The 22,533-nt window shown below is 42.5% G+C and overlaps 1 protein-coding gene across 5 annotated transcripts; it reads left to right on the top strand.

Annotated features, from left to right (window-relative positions):
• The first annotated feature begins 817 nt into the window (after positions 1–817).
• On the top strand, positions 818–21,652 carry armc8 (armadillo repeat containing 8). 5 transcript variants are annotated; one of them, XM_028591923.1, is made up of 23 exons: positions 818–1,138; positions 3,369–3,445; positions 5,166–5,237; positions 7,069–7,211; positions 7,320–7,417; positions 8,157–8,249; positions 8,350–8,430; positions 8,546–8,621; positions 9,333–9,423; positions 9,515–9,575; positions 9,928–10,128; positions 11,272–11,367; positions 11,472–11,554; positions 12,242–12,323; positions 14,052–14,138; positions 14,234–14,326; positions 15,876–16,025; positions 16,978–17,073; positions 17,306–17,401; positions 19,264–19,336; positions 19,792–19,827; positions 20,023–20,116; positions 21,000–21,652. In XM_028591923.1, exons 1-23 carry the CDS (start codon positions 1,094–1,096, stop codon positions 21,031–21,033), a joined length of 2,058 nt encoding a protein of 685 aa, XP_028447724.1. In that variant the 5' UTR covers positions 818–1,093; the 3' UTR covers positions 21,034–21,652. The 5 variants fall into 5 exon arrangements, with proteins under 5 accessions (XP_028447724.1, XP_028447723.1, XP_028447725.1 ...); XM_028591922.1 differs by having other exon boundaries at positions 19,792–19,842; XM_028591927.1 differs by having other exon boundaries at positions 1,137–1,207; positions 19,792–19,842.
• The last annotated feature ends 881 nt before the right edge of the window (positions 21,653–22,533 follow it).

The following is a 22,533-nucleotide window of genomic DNA, read 5'->3' as shown; positions in this document are numbered from 1 at the left end:
CGAACTAGTTTTGATCAGCGGCAGCAGATTCAGCACACACAAAATGTGGAATGCAATTATTTTTTTTTACATTTGTGTTTTGTTTAGTATACAAAGAGCTAAAATTGGTATCTGTTACACAGTCTATATTTTGGGTTTATTTTTGTAAGGGCATGTCGCGCTGCATTCACTTGCTCCTCGGATGGTCCCCTCTCTTGTGGTGGTAAGTTGTTCTCCTTTACTTAAGTAAAAGTACTAATACCACACTTTAAAAATACTCTGTTATAAGTAAAAGTCAGGCTTTGAAAATGTTACTTAAATAAAAGTATGTAAGTATCATCAGGAAAATGTACTTAAAGTGTCAAAAGTAAGATGCTCAATGCAGAAAAATCCTCACATTTTAGAAACTGGAATCTTGAATCGGCTAATCATTTCAGATGCACTTGTAGGCTGTTATATTGTTGGGTAGTTTAATTTATAATAACACTTTGTTTGTGTAAAGTAACCAGTAACTAAAGCTGTCAGATTAATGTCGTGGAGTAAAAAGTACAATATTTCACTCTGAGATGTACAGGAGTAGAAGTAGAAAGTGGCATGGGAAAAAAAAGAGACTCAAGTAAAGTACAATTACCTCAACATTTGACTCGCAAGTCGTGCAAAGATTTCGCCGATTTTTTGTTGTGATCATAGAAATAAAATGTTATTTCCATGGTTGTGATGTTCCGAATTGAGGTGTGGGGGGCGTTCACGTGAATTGTCTCAGTCAGGAAATACAAATTCCAAATATTCCGACACCACGTGAATGCAGCATTAATGTATCGAATCTAACTCAATGAGACATCACCTACGTCACATTTATAAACAACATTTACTTCATTGACAGAAGCTCGCCAAGTTAGCTGTGTTTTTTGTTGTTGTTGTTGTATATCTGCTTGCTCATGTTTACAACCGAGCCCACAAAGGAATATACTTAGCTGTTTTGATTCTAACGCCAGCGAGGAGTGGAGTGGACTTGCCGTCAGTTACTTTTTTAAAAGCCGCTCACAGCTGCTCTGGGGGGCGGAGTGCCTGCAAAGTGCTGCGCCGATTGGGGCGCTCGATCGGGGGAAGAGAGATGGCGTGCTTGTTGGAGGCCCCTCTCCGCATCAGTGTGCTGTCTGTGAGTGACACTTTCATAATTTCAAATAGCATTGTCAGATGAACACTACGCTCACTCCAACAGTGCGGGGTTAGTATCGTCTGATCAGTCCTATGAAGAAGCTGGAAGTCAAACTATGCTGTCTTCTGCTAGCCTGCAAGCTAAGTTAAAGGCTTTGTAACATGTAGCTGCTGTAGCGGTCGCGAGTATTTTTTCCCAGGATGGCGAAGGCACGTCCCGCCCTACTATGCCTTTCACTGCCTCTGATTGGCTTACCCCCTCTAACCCTAACCAATCCTGCTTCTCTTACCTAAACCTAACCAACCCAACCAGAGCAGGCAGCGAGTGCTAGCCAATCAGAGGGAGAGGAGGGCGGGTTAAGGCTTGGCCATCCTAGGATTTGTTTGGCGTAGCGGTCCGCCTACGTAGCTGATGATGAGAATAGTTTTTAATCCTGACTTCGCCCGTAAGGGCGGGGACGTTCTGAACATGTGAAGGATGCACGCTATTACTGTGTCCGTTCGCCCCGTCGGTGTATTATGGAAACTAAATCAAACGAACCTGACAGTGTCCCTCGGAATGAGTTAGCAGCTAACTGCTAAGAGTAAGAGTGCTGTCACCACTGTTCAACACTTTTTGAAATATTCCGCAATGCAACGTAAATTGCAGGAATTTGTTTTTTATTTATTTATTGTCACCATCGATATGATTTGCCCGTAATCATTGCAGCTTGCTAATTACAATAGCGAACTTAACGTTTCTAAGCTAGCTAACGTTATTTGAAACGTTGGCTAACCACTAGCATACGGTTATGCCGAATTCATGTGGTAGCTGGATAATCGGAAGGATGAGTTTTCGACTGAGGCAAAAATCACGTGAATGCCCCCTTAAGTCGGAACAACGACTCAGAAAGTCCATGAATGTGTTAGAAGGGTAAAATCGGCGAAATTAGACTATGGTTATCATGCGTAACTTGGCTAAAGTTAACCTTAAATAGGTAGCTAGAACGAGCATATTCTCATTTTTACAGTCTATGTCAGAATTGCAATAGTGAAACGCCCCCACGTGAGGTAGATGAGACTCAACCTGCTTTGCTTGGGGGTCACTTTTGCAAAATGACAGTGACAATAAACATTAATATTTATCAGATAAAATGAATAAACATTAAAAGGCCTATAACTCATATTTCTTTTAAATGTGTTATTTTATAAACTAACTTACTGTATAACTACGGTTAATAATAATAATAATAATAATTATTATTATTATTATAAACAAAACGCTAATTACATTAATACAACTCTTCCTTACCTATCTATTTGAATCGAAACACAACAAAGTCTCATCTCCTGACCAGACATTTAGATTTTTTTAATTCAATAATTAAATGTGTTTGACAGGAAGGCTATGCGCAAACAGGAATATATAAATTCTTTTATTTAAAGATATTATTATTATTATTATTATTATTTTAAACAAAATGTTAAATATATTAAGACAACTCTGACTTCCTTACTAATTTATTTTAATCAGAACTCAACAAAGGCTAATCTCCCGACTGGATATCTTGATTTTTTTTAATCAATAAATACATTTGTTTGCCAGGAAGGCTATGCGCAAACAGGAATATATAAAAAGCTCCCAAGAAAAAGGGTACTTTCTCTTGAGGAAGAAAAAGGGCAGATGCCCCCTTTGATGTCTATGTGTGCACGTGTCTGTAATGCAGGTGCAGAATGTAATGTGTGTCAGCAGCGTGCAGGCACCAGAAGCCAATAGTAGCAGCGTGTTGTGGGCGAGGTTTGCTCGTCTAGGGACACGAGGAAAGTTCTGGCTGAAGCTGTTATAAACAAAGTTTCTGGTGTCACGTCAGGTGGCCACTGGTTGCAAACAGCGTTCAAAGGGCCCTGCTATGGATGCTGCTGTATGTTTTCAGTGTGCATGACTCTAATAATGGTCTAATAATGATTTTGTTGTACTTAAATTATAAAAAAAAAAAAAAAAATCAAACCTTTAAAATTATGTTTAATTGCTGTGGTTTTTGTAACATTCTGAGTTATTAAAATGTTTGCTATTTTTCCAGCAAGAAGTACAGTCAATGTGAACTTTACTCTGTTGTTAAATTGATCTGAATGAAATGTTTGACAGGTCATTAAGTATGTTAAAATCTGTACACTATATTGTGTGTGTACAAATTGTGTATGCCAGTGAATTTTGTCACTAATGTTTCTGTTATATATTTGTCCCCACGCAGGAAGTTACTGCCACTAGTCGCCATTATGTTGACCGACTCTTCGACCCCGAACCACAGAAAGTGCTCCAGGGAGTCATGTAAGTCCAGCGGCGCATATATATATATATATATATATATATATATATATATTTGTCTTCTCCCCTGATGCAGGTGGCAGTAAATGACAGCCCGTCCTTTCAGGTGGTTGACTACATTTTGAAGGAGGGGTGTTGCAGACTGAAAGAGTTTTGACTTTATTCAGCCAGTGTGTTTTCAGTTTGGGCTGATTTCTTGCTAATAAAGTTCCTGTGCTAAATCGTGTCGGTTGGTTGAGCGTGACCTCTTTGTTTACACGCGCAGGCTTTCATGTGCCGATCTATTTCAAAATGCATCTCACTCATCGCTGTGACTTTGTCACTCTCGGTTTTCAACGCGGTGACCTGGAATCTGACTATTTCGTCGTTATTTTTAACTTCTGCGGGGGGGACTAGCTCTGGTTACGGGCTCGTAGCGCTCCACTAGCCAGCCGAGCACCTGACCGACTTGACTGCCTGCTACAGCTGTACTTTTCCATCCAGCCTCACTCACCTGCTATATGATCTGCTGATGACCATCTGGGCTTCCTGCAGAGGAGAGAAAATGCTGCATGGGCAAAACAACGTGTGGGGCAAGAAAATGAACTGGCTCGTTTGGTCTCCTTCAACAATATGTGGGACATTTCCTTGATGAAAAAGCTTCTCTGTTTCAACTTGGAAATGACCTCTGTCTGCCTGCTGCAGTGTTTCCTTTAGGATTTTTTTTTAGCAGTGGGGGCAGGTATGTCCAAACAACCCCCCTCCCCCCAATAGAATAGTTCTACTTGTTGTTAAATCACAATGTGAGCGGCAGCCATTATGTCGGCAGGATAATTTAAAAGGCAACCGCGACTAAATTTTTTTGTACAGCCCTATTTCTGATACAGTGGCGGCAGAAATTTTGCCGTGGCGGGCCGCCACTACAAAATCAACATAGAGGAAACACTGTGCTGTCTTCATAACTGCTCTGATGATCTCGCTCATGTCCTCTGCTGTTTAACCACAGACTGCCCCTCACAATCTCCGAACCGTTTGGAGACTATTAGATAAACGTATATTATCAAAGGACGCCACTCGGTGAAATGCGTCTTTAATGAAACATAATGTGCTCTACAGTACTTAAAGTATGTTTGCTATTGTGTTTAGAATAACCGTTCCTTTTTCTTCTGTCCTGGTACAGAAGTATAGCAACAGTAATCCCGGCCTGCGGTGTAATTCCTCCCAATTCGCAGGGTCATTGTTTTGATTGGTGCACCAGTACAGTACGTAGTGATACATACATGTAGGTACAAAGTGTGAAGTTGGGTAACGCAAACCCCAGATTATAGGACATACTGTACTCTGTAATATTAGAACTGTAGTTACACCTACAATAAAAATTACTTAAGTTCCCAGATTTTAACCCCTTTATTCCTTTTCTACACAACTTGTTCCCTTGTACCTGCATGCATGTATCAGTATGTGCTTTACTGGAACACAAAAATTACAATTTATCTAATTTTTTAAAATAATTTTAATTGGGAAGAATGATGCTGTATGTTGCGTGCTGTAATCTAAAGCAATCAACTTTTGTTACTGATTGCAGATTTGTCGCATTTGCCTTAAATCCAGTGTGTGTGTGTGTGTGTGTGTGTGTGTGTGTGTGTGTGTGTGTGTGTGTGTGTGTGTGTGTGTGTGTGTGTGTGTGTGTGTGTGTGTGTGTGTGTGTGTGTGTGTGTGTGTGTGTGTGTGTGTGTCTTCACAGTGACATGAAGAATGCCGTCATAGGAAACAACAAGCAAAAGGCCAATCTGATCGTCCTCGGAGCTGTGCCGAGGTTCGTCTCTGCACACATTTCCACTCCCACTCCTTCCCACTTTGTCTTTCTGACCATTCAAACATTTGTCATTCAAGTACACCCAAGATGCAGACATGACACTGGTCTTACATAACCTGCTTTTGTTCAGACGGACACTAAAAATTACCGTCCAGGTTTAAATGTTTTAACTTACTAGCATCATTAACAGGTTATTTAGCACAGTGATTCCCAACCAGGGGTACTAGTACACCAGGAGTTACTTCTGCTGTTGCAAGGGAGTACGTCATTTGAAAAAAATGATGATTTGGTTGGAAGAATGAATCCATATATTTACATTAATTGAACTGTTGACACCTAAACACTACATGTTGCAGTTATGTAAGAGTGCGTGAAAACTAGTAGGCAAGCGAGCACAGAAGTTTAAACGGGTAGCTAAAAGGAATGACTTAACAGTTCACATGATTCGCTAAAAGTAAAAGGAGAAGCGGTTTAAATAGTTAGATAAAAGTAAGGTTAATGGATAAATGGTTGAGACCTTCAGCTTTACTCCCAAGTAGAACGAGAAGGGTAGTGGTAGTACGATTGCTGACCACAGCCACCTCAACGTTGCCAGTTCGATTGTATGAAAAAATGAGCCAGAAAAAGACAAAAGATTCCGACGTGCTAGACTTTCTGCACCGGGGTCGTGAAGCGTCCCGGACGTTGGCTTGCTTATCTTGACCCAGGGCATGCTGGGAAACGCCGGCCTCTCAGCTGATCTAACAGCTGATTGGTTCAGAATCGACTCAACACGATGATGTTTAATATAAACTTTTTATTGATTTTGAATCTGAGGGATTGCCATTTGTCTGATTTAAAGGCTTATTCTGTACAGAACACGTTGTGTGGCTGATACTTGCGTTTAGAAGTCCGAGAGACTAAATCTGTTTACAGATCATCTACAGTGTAAATCAGCAACAGATCGCACGTAGAGCATTTTGACAGCTACTCTGTCTTAATTAAAACAACTGGAGACTGCAGATTTTTGTCTCCGCCCCCCGGCTGCTGCTGCCTGCTCTCATCCACTTTAAAGGCGCAGCTCATCTCGAACGAGCCTATTATGTCACACTACAAGAGGTAAAGATGCGCCTTAGTCGGTCCTGACCCTCATAAATGAGCACGTCGCTGAACGTTGGTCTGCGACATGTCTGTCGGGTCGAAATCTGACTGAATGTGTGTAGTCTGATCCTGGCATTATATAGTCATACATTTGGAACATACAGTGGGACTCGATGACGGGGAACGTGAGTTCATCTAGTCTCGCATTGCCAGTCTAGCCTCCACAGCGCTTCAGAGGAGGGTCTGGCTAGTCCACACAGCATTCCGTGATGGGAGAAAAACGTGCTCTGGTTTATTGGCATTTCTTTAAACCAATCACAATCGTCTTGGGGCTGCGCTAGGCGCCAAACGCAATAACGCTGGTTCTGCAAAATAGCCTCGGGAAGGAACTTGTTTTGGTGGAACATGTGTACGTTCAAAAGTTGTTTTAGTCGTGCAACAGAAAACTCTGATTGGACAGATAGTCTAGCTAGCTGTCTGGATTTACCCTGCAGAGATCTGAGGAGCAGTTAACAATAGTCCTCACAAATCAGCCGGAGGTTAGAACCCCAACACAAAGAAAGAGGAAGGGGACGGACATCCGGCTGAAAAAAAGAGACATCCAGCGGAATTTCTGGCGGCACCTGAACAATCCCGGAAATGAAAAGTTGGCGATATAGACCGTGTGTGTGTGTGTGTGTGTGTGTGTGTGTGTGTGTGTGTGTGTGTGTGTGTGTGTGTGTGTGTGTGTGTGTGTTCTCAATGGTTCCAGGTTACTATACCTGCTTCAGCAGAGCTCGTCCAGTCTGGAGCTGCGGACCGAGTGTGCCGTGGTGCTGGGCAGCCTAGCGATGGGCACGGAGAACAACATCAAGTCCCTGGTGGACTGTCACATCATCCCTGCCCTTCTTCAAGGTTAGGACACACACGCACACACACTCATGCATGCAAATACTTACTGCGGAGGACGCCATCTTTGCTGAGACACAGACCTAATGCGACACCTGTGTTTTGTGCTCGCAGGTCTCCTGTGTCCGGAACTGATCTTCATTGAAGTGTGTCTTCGATGTCTCAGAACGGTCTTCATCAGTCCCGTCACCCCTGTGCAGCTGCTCTATACGGTAAGTTGTCTCGTACACATTCTGCCGGCTACAGTATATATACATACATATACACATTCTGTCTCTGCATACAGATATGATCAGTTTAGGGTTCCTCTAATTGTACGGTATAGAGTTCAACAGTGGACCGCCCAGTTTTTGAACAGCTCTGGTTGCAGAAGTGATTTTCCCCCATTGACTTTTCAGAATTTCGTTTCAGAAATTCTTATATAAAGAATTGTAAGCCTGGGACCAACCCTACAAGCTACGAGATAATTCGTCACCGTAAAGCATTTTGAAAACGGCAAAAACAAGGCAAAGGTACAAGACTGAGCAATCCTAGACTTCAGTGGTAGCTGCTCACTAGCCTCCACAGGTTCGCAGGTGCGGTACACATTTCCATGGCAACAACGAGCTCCACCAATCGGAGACGTTGCGGTCTCGCTTAGGATTGTGGGTAGTGTAGTACTTCTCGATGACATCGCAAATAAAACATGTTTTTATTAAAACAAGGTAAATATTATACAGACTTGTGGTTTCTACAGGGACAGAAACCTTTGTTTCACAACCTCGTAGCTCGTGCTCAGTCCACCTTGAATGGTTTAGACGTTAGGGCTGATAATCCAAATCCTTATGGAGAAAATGAACGGGATTTTCACTTCCGTAAACCAAACTGTTGAGCTCTATAGCAAGGACAAGGCCAATTCTAACAATTCTCATTTTTAAATGATATTTGGTGATGTTTTTTGCTTTGTTTTAGGACCCCACTGTGATTCCCCATCTAATGTCTCTACTGAGCCGCTCCCAGAGGACCCAGGAGTACATCACACAGATCTTCTCCCACTGTTGTAAGGTATTTGTTGGTATTTGTTCACACGCAAACACACAGTGGAGTCCATCACGCTTGTAGCCAGACGAAGATCCGTTGTTCATGGGATGTTTGTTGTCTCCAGACCCCAGAGCACCAGACGGTTCTTTTCAACCACGGCGCTATCCAGAACATTGCCCCTCTACTTATCTCACCCTCTTATAAGGTATACGGTTGTCTCTCTGTGACTGCATTTCTTAACCCAATTGCATGATACGACCTTTCACACACCGTTACCTCTGTATATCATTCTCTCCTTCCGATCCTCGTTGCCTCTCCAGGTCCGGATGCAGGCGTTAAAGTGTTTCTCAGTCCTGGCCTATGAGAACACTCAGGTCTCCATGACACTGGTGAATGGTGAGTCTCTTTTCTTTTAATCTGGATCAACGGTACATTTCCAGGATAGCCTGACATCTTGCGCGTAGCTCACGCGCAAGATGTCTGCTCTCTGTGTTTTGCCGTTGTCAAAATCCCTGCGCTACGGGAAACGACAACAAACTTTGAGCTAGTAAGCTACACGCTGAAAGTTTTTGAAGGCTATTTAGTTCGTGCAACAAGGCAGGCCTGCTTGGGTTCTTTTGGGGAATGATTGTAAAGATTTACAAAGAATATGTTTACGGCATTTCCTCTCCAACTGGGACGTTTTTGGGACCGATTGGTGGGATTGCTGTGGACGAAGTGCACATGGCAATACACTGGTAAGATCCAATGAGGTTTAACCATGTATCCAGATACTTTAAATAGCTCATGTTACTGCATTGTGTGAACAGTTAACTTCATTTAATATTGTATGTGGCGTTTTCGTTTGCGGATGTGCAAATGTTCCACCAAAACAAGTTCTTTCCTGAGACCATTTTTAGCAGAGCCACCATCGCTGCATCTGGAGCTTAGCGATTGTGGTTGGTTTAAAGAAAGTCAAACACCCCAGAGGATTATTTCCTCCTATCCCAGAATGTATCTGTGGTGTAGCCAGACCTTACTCCACAGCGGTGTGGAGACTCTTCTCTTCTCTTCTCTTCTCACGAGCTTCACTTTTAAACTCCAGTTTATCTATGTTTTTGTTGCCAGTGCTGGTGGATGGCGAGCTGCTCTCTCAGGTATTTGTCAGAATGATGCAAAGGGATCAACCCATTGAAATGCAGCTAACGGCGGCCAAATGGTGAGCGGCATAAATTGATATGAATTAATAATAAATGACAATATTTCCTGTATGCTTTTCCCTTAAACGTCCTCTCCCCTTTCTGTCCCAGTCTAACGTACATGTGTCGAGCGGGGGCCATCAGGACAGACGACAGCTGCGTAGTCCTAAAGGTCAGCCTTTTCTGAGACCTCTGCAACTGCACCTCTATTATATCGGTGGCACTTTTTTTTGTTTTATTAATATTTTTTATGATAAAACTTCTATTTAACAAGCCCCCCTCCCTCTGACCCTACCCACAACAAAGTTTCTCTCATAACAGCTGTTATACTAAAAGAGCCACACACACAAAAAAAAAAAAAAAAAAAAAACAGAAAGCAAATTACATGACAGTATATCATATACACAGATCAATGGTACCACTAGCAAAGTCATGATATGCATAAATATCACCCAAGACAGACAATGCCCCTTCTGGGGTTCCAGTGGCACTTCTTTACTCACTGTGCACGTGTTTTCTGCCAGACCCTGCCGTGCCTCGTGCGGATGTGCAGTAAAGAGCATTTGCTTGAGGAGAGGGTGGAGGGTGCAGAGACGCTGGCCTACCTGATGGAGCCCGACGTGGAGCTGCAGAGGATCGCCAGCACCACCGACCACCTGGTGGCCATGCTGGCCGACTACTTCAAATACCCCAGCTCTGTGTCTGCCATCACGGACATCAAGAGGGTGGGTCAGTGGGCCTGGGCGGGCACTTTTCAAGGGATTAGAACAGGCCCCCAGGAAGTGTGCCGGACTTTGAAGAAAATCAGACATAGCAGCCAAACAGTGGAATTCCAACTCCCGGTCCGTCATGTGATTCACCTCTGGCCCAAAAAGACTTTTTCCCATAGTCTGACATTGCAAAAGACCCGTCTTTAAATCAGTAGATACATTTTTTTTTTTGAGCGTCACAACCCCCGCGGGATAACTCGTTTTACTATCAGAATTTGATCCATTCGGTTCCGATAACATTTGGGAAGTCTAGTAAAGCTGCACGATTAAATATTTGTGTGTGGCCTAAAGCGGAGGTCTCTAGTGCGCCTGCTCTATGGGCCTCACAGTGCGGAAGCAAACTTCTTCCACCACGGTATCCGAAATAGGACTGTAAAAAAAATTAAGTCACGGTTGCCTTTTAAATGATCCTGCCCCCGTTGCCTGCCGCTCACATTGCAATTTAACAACAAGTAGAACTATTCAGAGGTAACTGGGCCAGTCCAGTTTAACTCCACATACTGTTGTGTTGATGTAGTTTATTGTCAAAATGTTTGCTTCCTTCCGAGTCGAATATTAAGCTAATTGAACTATTGAGCTAAATGCTAACGTCAGCATGCTACCATGCTCTCAATTCTACTAACATGCTGCTGTTAAGCAGGTAGGATGTTTACCATGTTCACCGTCTTAGTTTAGCGCATTAGCATGCAAACTTTTGCTAATCAGCACTAAACCCAAAGTACAGGAAGTGCCCTCAAGCCGTGTCGCTAGCATGGCTAATACCCATAATCACAATTACTTTTCTTTATAAGGACAATTAAAAGGCTCTTTTTTTAATCAGAATAGATGATTTAGCTCAGGCTTCCAGACAGCACTTTGGCCAGTGTATGCTACTGTAATCAGCTATAACCCAATTATCCTGAGTGTGTCTGAATGTACCTTTTTTGTTTTGCAGTAACTAATAAATGAGTAATTATGAGTGCAAACAAACATTATTAGGAAGTTAAAAAGAAGCCTTTAAAAATGTTTGACTCTTCTATGAACTTTAAAGATATCCTTTTTTATTATTGTCGACATTATGCCCCCAGTTGACTGTCTGTCCACTTCTGTCCTCTGCAGCTGGACCATGACCTGAAGCATGCACACGAGCTGAGACAAGCAGCTTTCAAACTTTACGCCTCACTAGGCTCCAACGACGAGGACATCCGCAAAAAGGTGACCTTTCCTCCTTGGGTGTATTTCTGTTTGCATATATAATAGTGCACATACATAATTTTATTCTAATCCCTCCTTTCTTTTTTTTTTTTTTTGGTCCTCAGATCACAGAGACAGAGAACATGATGGACCGGATAGTCAGTGGCCTATCAGAATCCAGCATTAAAGTCCGTTTGGCGGCCGTAAGGTACGGTGCAAACTTCTGAGCGAGTCACTTGCTTCCTTGCCAATATGACCCTCTTAAACTCCCTCTATTCTAGAGCTGCAAAGATTAATCAAAGGATTGATTAGTTGTCAACTATTAAATTAATCTGGAAGTATTTTGATAATCGATTTGAGTCACTTTTTTTTTTTTTTATTAATTTTAATTTGTGACACGAAAGTTTTATAGCTAAATCTTAAACTGTGCCGTAATGTCTCAATTACACCAAAAGCCGTTAGATAACAGACAGTATTGCTTTTTAATTTGTATAATTGTTTTAATGAGAGGTCTTAATAATGTACCTTCACTACACACAGTTAACCCTTTTGTATCCACTTGTCATTTTACTTTATAGGCTTATTTAGGACCAAAATGGGTTTAAAGCTATAGTGCGCAGTTTCTGTCTCCCCCAGGAGGAATTCTAAGTAATGACAACAAAACTGTTGCCGCGTCCATATGATATAATCGCGCGCGCAAAAAGTTACGCACTACAGCTTTAAAATGTTTTTAAAAGGGACATTTAAATACTGTTGATTTTTATGACGATATCATATCTGGATGATGCATTAAACCAAACTTTTAATTGGTTAAATTTTGACAAAATGCTATTAAACTGTGACTAAACTCTCCCCTGTTTATCCACTCTCTTATTCTTTTATTTTTTTTGCCCAGGTGTCTTCACAGTCTGTCGCGGTCGGTGCAGCAGCTGAGGACCAGCTTCCATGACCACGCGGTGTGGAAGCCCCTCATGAAGGTCAGTGGAGTGCTGATTATTATTTATTTAAGATTATTTTTTGGGCTTTTCCGCCTTTATTTTGACAGGACAGCTAGGCGAGAAAGTGGAGAGAGAGGGGGAAGACATGCAGGAAATTGTACCAGGTCGGATTCAAACCCTGGACCTCTGCGTCGAGGCATAAACCTCTCAGTATATGTGCGCCTGCTCTACCCACTGATAAAACGCGGCCATGTGCTGATTAGTGTTTTAATGAGTCATGAAGACATCGTATTTGGATACTTATAAACACATACTCCACTCAACTTTATTCATATAGCACCTTTCATGCAAGAATGCAGCCCAAAGTACTTCCCAGAATAACATTAAAACACAGATGATGCCACTGTCGCACTAAATGCTTGTTCTTGGGGGAATTGTTTGGTCTTTGTAAATTATAGAGTGTGGTCTAGACCTACCCCTAGCTGTAAAGTGTCTTGAGAGAACTCTTAATAAAAATTAAAATAAAATTGAATTGAATAGTTGAAAACAAACAAAAAACAAGATGAATTAAATTACCGGTAAGTAAAAGAACAACATTTAAAGAAGACTAAACATTACAAAAATAAGACCATAAAATGATTTTTCCTTTTTCTAAATGAATAAAACCATCCGAATAAATTAAATACCAGAGGCGAGGTATGTACAAACAGGCCGCACTGAGGGAAAAGCGCAGACTGCTTGTTGCGGGGAATGAAAATTGCAAATTGCGCTTTTCCGTGTCATGCATATGCATTCACGGGAGGGTCGAGGGGAAAGTGGGAGTTTCCCATAAAGAGATGGGAGGGGAAGCATAAAGTGTGCGTAATTACAGTATGTGTTCTGCGGTATGTACAAACACCGCGCGTGAAAGCGTGCCTCTATTTTGCGGTTCTTTTGCGCCTCTTAAAGCAGGTGTTAACCAGGATACAGGTTTCCTCGCGTATGCCTCCTGGTGAAATGGCAGCAGTAATCCGAGCAAGAGGAAGACATAGGCCAAGGAGACGAGCTGAAAGGATTTTTGCCACAAGGATCACACTTTTTCAGTTGAGTGAACACGAAATCATTCAGCGTTGGAGATTAAGCAGCCATTCAATATCACAGTTACTGGAATAAATCAAAGATGACATTGAATCTCCGTTCACATTCCATTCCAGCAGCTGTTAAACTCCTCGCTACATTACAAACATCGGCATCAGGATCATTTCAAACAGTCCGAGCATCAGCAGTGGGGATATCGCCGTCTGCACTCAGCCGTATCATAGCACCAGTAGTTAACGCTCTGCTACAGCGCAGTTTACAGTATAGTGGGCGGAGAAAGGCGCTGATCACCCGATGAACTGCAGGTTTGGTAAATACGACGTGAGCTGAAGTATCAAAGCGTGCGCTTTCTGCGGGTTGGCCATGGCGCTGATAACGCTACGTTCGCAAATGTACGTACATCTGGCCCTCAGCCTTTAGTGTTGGAGCCCCATCCCTCTGGAACACCCTCCCTGCAGATATCCAAAATGCTACATCCCTGGACATTTAAAAAAACAACTCCTGAAACACCACCTGTTTACCACAGCCTACAACCTCCCTCCCTTAGTATAGCCACTGTAATTATATAACGTGTCCTTGGGTTTAATGAAAGGGGCTATATAAAGAAAAGCTGTGTTGTTGTTGTTGTTGTTATTATAATGCTATAACATTACTCCAAATTCAAAGTACTGACTGAGATGATGTATGTAGCTGTTGCAGAACGCTCCGGATGAAGTCCTGGTCATGGCCTCCTCTACACTATGCAATCTACTGTTGGAGTTCTCTCCCAGCAAAGAGGTACACGCACGCACGCGACGCACGCACGCCCGCCCATAAAGAGAACAGATTGTATTACGTTAGTATTGAGAGCAATTGTTTCTGTTGACTTGCAGCCCATCCTGGAGTCGGGGGTGATTGAGTTACTATGCAGTCTGACCCAGAGTGACAGTCCTGCTCTGAGGGTCAATGGCATCTGGGCTCTGATGGTAAGAAGTTGATGTTATACACCGCTTTACACTTGTTGGTTTCTTATAGAGATGCACCGATTACAACTTTCTAGGCCAATTCCGATTTTCATTGAGTTAGGCCAGCCTATACTGATTTTAGCCAATTCCGATTTCATTTTTTCTAACCACTTTACAGCACACACAATTATTTATTTTCTATCTTTTCTTTAATAGGACATTTTGCACAGAACATAGAAATTTATTTGAACAGATAATGGATCACTATAAAATAGAACTATATAAATTACTCCTGGTGTGGGAAATTCACACACACACATCTGAAGTGCAATGTTAGAACCTGAAAAGGAGAGATTGGGTTGTATCCAGGAAATAAACTGGTTTAGAGTGGCAAGGTGTGGGGTTGGTGTTCCCATTAAAGAACACGGATACAGATGTCCTGTTTTGGTTGATTTATTTGGCTGTGGGCTGTAATAATACAAAGTAACAATAAGTACAGCAAACACCATATGTAACGCAAATACATATACACAAACCTAATAAAGGTAACTAAGGTAGCAAAGGACTATATTCGGTACTAAAGTATACCACAGGAATCATGTAACGTACACAAATTATCTCACACGATGCATGCAGACAGCTGGTCTTAGCTTATTAGCTTTAGCAACGCTAATAACAATAACAGAGTTAGCATTAACTGATGCACATCTAAACAGTACACAACGTTAGCATCCAGTCAGACAGTATAATGTTGTTAATCTTACCTTATGTCATTTACACACAGCAATAAACCAGGGAGGTAGATGAACGTTAAGAAGGCAAAGGAGATTACAATATATCCACCGGAGAACTAGCATAACAGCACGGCGTTTTTCACATGTGGTGCATTCAATAGTATCGGAACGGCTATGGTACGTTCAAGAGCGTAGGACATATAGAAACTTACAGAGAACTGGCTATTACTGAATAGAACTTATATCAATGAACAATGTAACAATACATTAACAGTGTGGGCTTTCTAACCGAACCATTTCCTTCTTTTCACATCCAATATCCAACTAAAGAAATGTGATTTTGGTTTTTGGTGTCGTCCCTCCACACCCTACAGCTGACATGTTGCAGGTTAATCCAAGAGGTTCCCTACACGCGCGTCACACCGCAAGCGGGTATGCGCCACACACGGCAGAAAAGTTGAGAGAAAGGAAAAAGAGAATGTGGTGTGGCGTCCGTGTGTGCCGCTCGCCGGTCATGGCCGAGCACGTGAAAACCGGCCAATTCCAGTCACCGGCCGGTCTATCGGTGCATCTCTAGTTTCTTACAACCATCAAAATCCTGGAAGGTTTACGTTTAGGACTGTACATGTTTGGATGCAATGAAACATCATCATTTATTTATTTATTTTTTTTCATTTTGTCTCTGCACTGCAAAACACTTTAACTTCAACAGCTGTGTTGTGTTTACATTTTTATATATAAGGTTGCAGTAATTAATATAGTAGATCCATTGATTACATTTTTGCACAGTGAGACATTACTGTTTGTACCAAACGTGTGTGTGTGTTTGTGTTAAGAACATGGCATTCCAGGCAGATCAGAAGGTGAAGGTGGAGATCGTTCGGAGTTTGGGTACAGAGCAGTTGTTCCGCCTGCTATCAGACCCCGACTCTAACGTGCTGATGAAGACCCTCGGTCTGCTGCGCAACCTGCTGTCAACACGCCCAGTGAGAGAGAGCTAGAGACACACACACACACACACACATACTCACACACGCATGATAAGAGACTTGAAGCAGTGTTAATGTACAGTAAATGAAGCCTTCTTGTGTCGATACTGTTCTGTAAACATTGAGACATTAGACACACGCGTGTATGTGCTGAATATGCATAACTTCTTCAGAGATGTTGAAGCAACACTAGAGAACTTTTCCCGCTTCGGTCCCCCTACAGGTTGGAAGTGGAATTGTCCATTACATTACATTACGCAAGTTTGCCAGATCGGGTAGCGGATCTGTAGTTTGAATGAACTGGACAATGTGATTTTGCTTCCGACCTTTAGGGGGACCGAAGCGGGAAAAGTTCTCTATTGTCTTTCCAGAAAAATTCCCAAAAATAGTTCTTTTGTGATTGTTGCGGGCAAAAATCTTTGATTATGTGGTACGTTTTCTTAAAAAATATGATGGAATATGCGGGATATTTATGCAATTTTATGCGATGAAATTGCAGGAATTTGCAAAAACTGCGGTTTGATGAAAAAGAGAAAAAAAAGTGATTTCCTCCCCCTCCTCCCCCCACACCCTGCTTTTCCATGATGTTCACGTCGCGTAATCACGTCACTTCATAACGTTCCCATGGCAACGGGAAAATGGCTGATCTTGTGTATACTAAACAATTTTCAACTTTCTGCTAAGACATATTATGGGACTTTTTTGCAACGAAAATAGCGGGGATTATGAAATCATGCAACCCCCGCATATTTTTGCACTGAAATCGGCAATTTATGCGGCGAAAGTGCGGCGTATTTGAAAAAAATGCAGCCCCCGCATAAATATGCGGACTACGGCTGATTATGCATTGTATTATGCGATCGCATAATCGCGTTTTTCTGGAGGGACTGTTTAAATACAGTATGCATACTGATTCTCTCCTGCTTTACTCTCCCCCCTTGACTGTCAGCACATTGACCAGATCATGAGTTCTCATGGGAAGCAGATCATGCAGGCAGTGACGCTCATCCTGGAAGCGGAGCACAGCATAGAGGTCAAAGAACAGGTGAGCGCTCTCTGCTTCATGCTTACAAATGGATTTTATCCAGAATTCATCCCACAGCAGAGTCGTTTTAACATTCTGCTGAGTCATAGTTCGGCATGTCCAGTGGTGATGTGGAATTTTTAGAGCTTCAAGGCAGAGAGAATCAGTCGGCAATCTTTTTTTCTTCTTCTTTCTGAGTCACGAAGAAGAAAATGTTCATATAACAGTACTGATGCTTTTTCTTATCTGTCAGACGCTGTGCATCCTGGCCAACATCGCCGATGGCAACACAGCCAAGGAACTCATCATGACCAATGACGACATGCTCCAGAAAATCAAATATTACATGGTACTTTGTGTGAAGCCATCTACTGCAGCTCACTCTTGTGATCAGATCAAGTGTTTGGTGTAAACTAACCACTTACCGCCGTAGTGCCCACTTTCGACACCTTACCGGAAACGACGAGTAGGGTTGGGCATCATTTGGATTTTAACGATTCTGATTCCAATTCCGATTCTTCCTTTTAGATTCCGGTTCTCATCGATTCTCGATTCCGATTCTTTGAGGGGTGGAATTGAAACGGGTCACATGCCTATTTTCACAAATAAGAGGAAAGTTTTATTTTGATTCAATGGTGGTTTGCAGTTTTACAGCTTTTTCAATGTAAAACAAAGCCACACTAGAGCACCGCTTACTGTGCTCCATGGCTGCAACACAACAAGCACCTGGCTGCTACGGAAACCCAAACTTGCGCATGTTAAATTGGGAAGTGATGATTGGATTTGAAACCAAATCCTCCAAATGACTCCAAAACGAATCCAATAAAGAAACGATCGTAATTTTTGAAACGATTCCAATTTAGGAATCGGTTCTCGATGCCCAACCCTACCGACGAGCGGGATGAGCGTGTGACGAACGCAACACATGGCAGCTAATTAGACGAACGAGTCACGTGGGTCTTGCTGCTCCCGAATTTCAAAAAACAAACTCTAATGTTGAAATTTGTGGATGTGGATTTGTGAGGACTATGGTTAACTGCTCCTCAGATCTCTGCAGGGTAAATCCAGACAGCTAGCTAGACTATCTGTCCAATCAGAGTTTTCTGTTGCACGACTAAAACAACTTTTGAACGTACACATGTTCCACCAAAACATGTTCCTTCCCGAGGCTATTTTGCAGAACCAGCGTGATTGCGTTTGGCGCCTAGCGCAGCCCCAAGACGATTGTGATTGGTTTAAAGAAATGGCAATAAACCACAGCACTTTTTTTTGACTCTACTGTGTAACCCTATGGGGCGGATATACTATCTTGAAATTCCCAACCTGGGGTCCGGGCACCCCCAGGGGGGGCGGCAAAGATCACAGGGGGGGCGCAAGTCTCTATCTGGTTTGAGGTAAAAAAAAAATGATTTGCACATGTTAAACAAATTATGATAATACACTAGAATATATAATTTATACAAAATTCTGTATGAAAACAATATATTTTGTTGTATCCTCGTTTTTCCTGCCACCACGGCATCACTATTTTATGAATGAAACATGGAGGAGAAACATAAAAGTGCTGAGAACTCCTCTGTATCAACAAAGAAAGTAAGGCTCTATCTTGAGAGTTACCTCAACTTCGGTTTCGGGGGCTCAGCTTTTCTTAGACATGAGTAGGGGGGGCGCCAAGGAAAAAAGGTTGGGAACCACTGGCTTAGAAGACGGCTGTGTCTCATGTGACCTCGTTATTTGTACACGCTGTGACTCTACAAATCACAACATGTAAATAGGAAACTGTTGGCGTTATTTTGTCACTTATTCTGAGCAGTAGGCTAGTTGGAACCGGTTACCGCCAGGATCTGTGCTAGGCTAAGCTAATGCTGGGGGCGTCAGACAGCGTTACAGCACGCACGGAGATGAGAAGGGTATGTATCGACTTGTCTAACTCTGGGGGTTACAGTGAAAAAGCTAAAGTCCCAACAAGTCGGCGTGTTATTAAAAAGAAAAAATAACAAGAACCGAAAACTGTGACCCTAAAACCGTGATACGAACCGAACCGTGGGTTTTGTGAACCGTGCCACCTCTAGTACCAACTGAAAAATACACTGTTATTGTTGCTGTTGTTTTTTTAGTAGTAAGACTTCTTATTAAGGCCAAGTGACCTGCGCTTTTGTTCTGTACTTTCCTCCCTTGTAATTTTCCCCCGACTTGTGCTGGTTCCCGCAGGGCCATTCGAATGTCAAACTGCAGCTCGCTGCCACCTTCTGCATCTCGAACCTTATCTGGAATGAGGAGGACGGTAAGGGACACACCACACTAGTTGAAAGGAAGGAGGAATAAAGAAAGGGGCCAGGGTCAGAGAGAGGATGCAGAGGGATGTGAGAAAAGCTGAAGTTTTGTCTCTTCTGTTGACACGTTGAAGATCTGAAGGCGTGCTCACTTTACAGCAGAAAAAAAACAACCAACGGTTCTTGTGCTGCATGTTCTGCGTTGGTTGGCGCAGTATTTACCCCTCCAGGACTCCCAGTGGCGCTGGACTACATGGAACCACCTTAGCTCCAATGCTAATGTTGCTAGCAGTAGCTGACTATGTTTCAGAGAGTCAAACAGTGTATTTTTGTTAGCTGCATCTGCATGCTGATATTTCACCAAAAACAATATCTGTCTGGTCTCGATATGATGCCAATATGTTATTGTACACTTCTGGAAAATTCCGAAACACACAAGTAATTGGTTTTTCGTCCCATCTTTCAGTTCAAGCAGTGGTCAACAGCGATTGTTCCCACAAAGGTCAGCACAGCTCAGGTCAAAGTTCAACAAATTTCAACTTCTTTTAGACGCAAAGTGAAACCTGTTGTCTACAAAACACTTCATATTTTTGGTGCACTAAATGCTTAAAAGAAACCACAACGGAAATGGATTTTTAGATGTCAGATGTTGGAATGAATGGATTCTCCCTCTCTGCTGATTATCACGTGTTCACAGGTTCTCAGGAGCGTCAGGACAAGCTGAGGGAGATGGGCTTTGTGGACATCCTGCACAAACTCACCCAGGCCTCGGACCCCAACCTCTGCGACAGGTGGGCCAGAAAAATCATAAATCATAAAAAAACACAGCATTCTCAACAGATGCATATTAGTCTACATCGACGACATAACATTACACTTCCCGGATTGTTAAGGCGCTGCCGTAAATTCTGCCTGGATGTCCCCAATTTCAGCCAGATGTCCACCGATTTCCGCTTTCTGTGTTGAAATTTTAAACTCGTGTGGATTTGTGAGGACTATGGTTAACTGCTCCTCAGATCTCTGCAGGGTAAATCCAGACAGCTAGCTAGACTATCTGTCCAATCTGAGTTTTCTTTAAAGACTAAAACAACTTTTGAACGTACACACGTTCCACCAAAACAAGTTCCTTCCAGAGGCTATTTTGCAGAGGCGCCGTCAGAATGTCCGGGGCTTTGCGTCGCCCAAGACGATTGTGATTGGTTTAAAGAAATGGCAATAAACCAGAGCACTTTTTTATTTATTTTTTTCTCTCCCATCCCTGAATGCTGTGTGGACTAGTGCCCTATATTTAGAGAGTGTGGCCAACTCAAACATGGGCGCCATATTGGATACCAACGTCCGATGACTCTACTGTGTAACCCTATGGGGCGGATATACTATACTATCTTGAAATAAATCGCTTATTTTCATCTTAAACAGGCATATACATGTTATTATCAACATTTGTCAATATGTAAAAAGCCCTTACGGAAATATTCCAGTGTATATTTACCTTCTATATCATAAATGGGCCTCTAAAAAATGCCCATTGTAGTGAGTGACCACGTCGCCTAATACGTCTCTGAGCAGGGTTTACCTTTCTAATGTCCACTAGCATACAGGGAAGGGCCTGGCAATGCGAGACTTAAAACTTGCTCTCAGGCTGGACTGATTGTGTTTCTCTCTCTCTGTCAGGGCGAAGACGGCGATGCAGCAGTACCTAGCGTGACTACAGAGGGGAGAGATCCCCTACTGCCAGCCTCACTAACAATCGCCGGGAGGACACCTGCCATCGGTCCTTTTTTTGTTTCTTGTTATTCTTTAACGTCGAGGCTTGTTTTGTTGCACAAAGACACCTGGCCTCCCTTTCACCCCCCACACCCCCCACACCCCCCACCCACCCCCGCAACAGTTTAGCTCACTCCAAACCTCGCCTGGGAGACTCTGAGACTGTGGTTGTTAGGAAATCAACGGTTATGAGGGGTTTGCTTGATAATTTTTTTTGTTTGTTTTAGTTTTCAACAATGAAGTGACATTTTTTTTTTCGTTTTGGGACTTTATGATTTTTTGTCGGAGGGCGGCAGCCTGACCCCAGCGCCCCCTTGGTGCTTTTGGACTCCCGATAGCGGAGATTCTGCTCTCAGAGAAGCGGACTACGAGGTTTGACAAAGAGCAGAGCTGTTGGACAGCAAAGCTTCCCAGTTTTATTTTTAATTAATATTACTATTAATAATAATGTTTCCTTAAGGTGTTGCGAGCAAGGACACATTTGGGAAAACAAAACTGCCTATTTTGAAATTTTGGGTGTTTTTTTTTTTTTTTTTGTGGATACATACCTCGTAAATATATAAATATATATAAATATAAACAAATATATATTTTTGGATTTTTATTCCCCCCTTGACCCTCTTTGTTTGTTTTCATTCATTCTGTGTGAACCATGATTCTTGGCACAGCGGGGCGAATCCTCTGCATTGAATTAGGAAAAGGAAATAATTCCCTTCTTTCTTCTTCTGACCCTGTGTGGTTTTGCGTGCACTGTCAGTTGTCACTTCTGTCCAAAATCCTTATAATCCCAATGGGAAATGTAGTTCCAGAGTACTTCACTCTGATCTGCGCAGTTACTAATTAACAGGCATGAGCACACACACACACACACACACACACAACACCAGAGATAAGAGGACGCCTGTATCCTCACGTCTCTATTGAACAAGACTTAAGTCTGTTTCTGTTTCCTCTGCAGTCCCCTCTTCTGTGTGTGTTTGTCAAAAGGGATAAACGAAAGCGCCTGGGTTTCTCTCCTCTGATGCGTTTTGAGAGGCGAGCGCGGCCAGAGTAGATGGAAGGAATTAAAGGAAGATCTATTTGAGAGCGGCGCCTGGAGGGAAAAGGCACCAAGTGCGTCCTCCGCCGCAGAATCAAGTGCTACATTGTCTTTCTTTCCCTCGAACATATCATTTCTTATCTCCCATCGGGATATTTCTAGAGTGTGGTTTCCTGACATTTCAAACCTTACTGAAACTCTGATAGAATGAATGTTACCATTGAAAATATATGCAGACCTGAAGGATTTCTTCTGTGTTGCGTCTTATTTCTCCTCGGAGGGTAAAAGGATTCTCTCTCGAATTCACATTGTCTAAAGAAAGCACAAATATATAAAAGTACAGTGAAGTTCCCATTTGGTTTGCATTGCAGCCGATGGTTGCTTCGCTTCCAGTTTGTGCCT

This window comes from Perca flavescens, chromosome 11, assembly GCF_004354835.1.
Source record: "Perca flavescens isolate YP-PL-M2 chromosome 11, PFLA_1.0, whole genome shotgun sequence".
Classification (NCBI taxonomy): Eukaryota; Metazoa; Chordata; class Actinopteri; order Perciformes; family Percidae; genus Perca; species Perca flavescens.
Note: the sequence above shows the minus strand (reverse complement) of the source record. Positions and strands in the feature narration are given on the sequence as shown.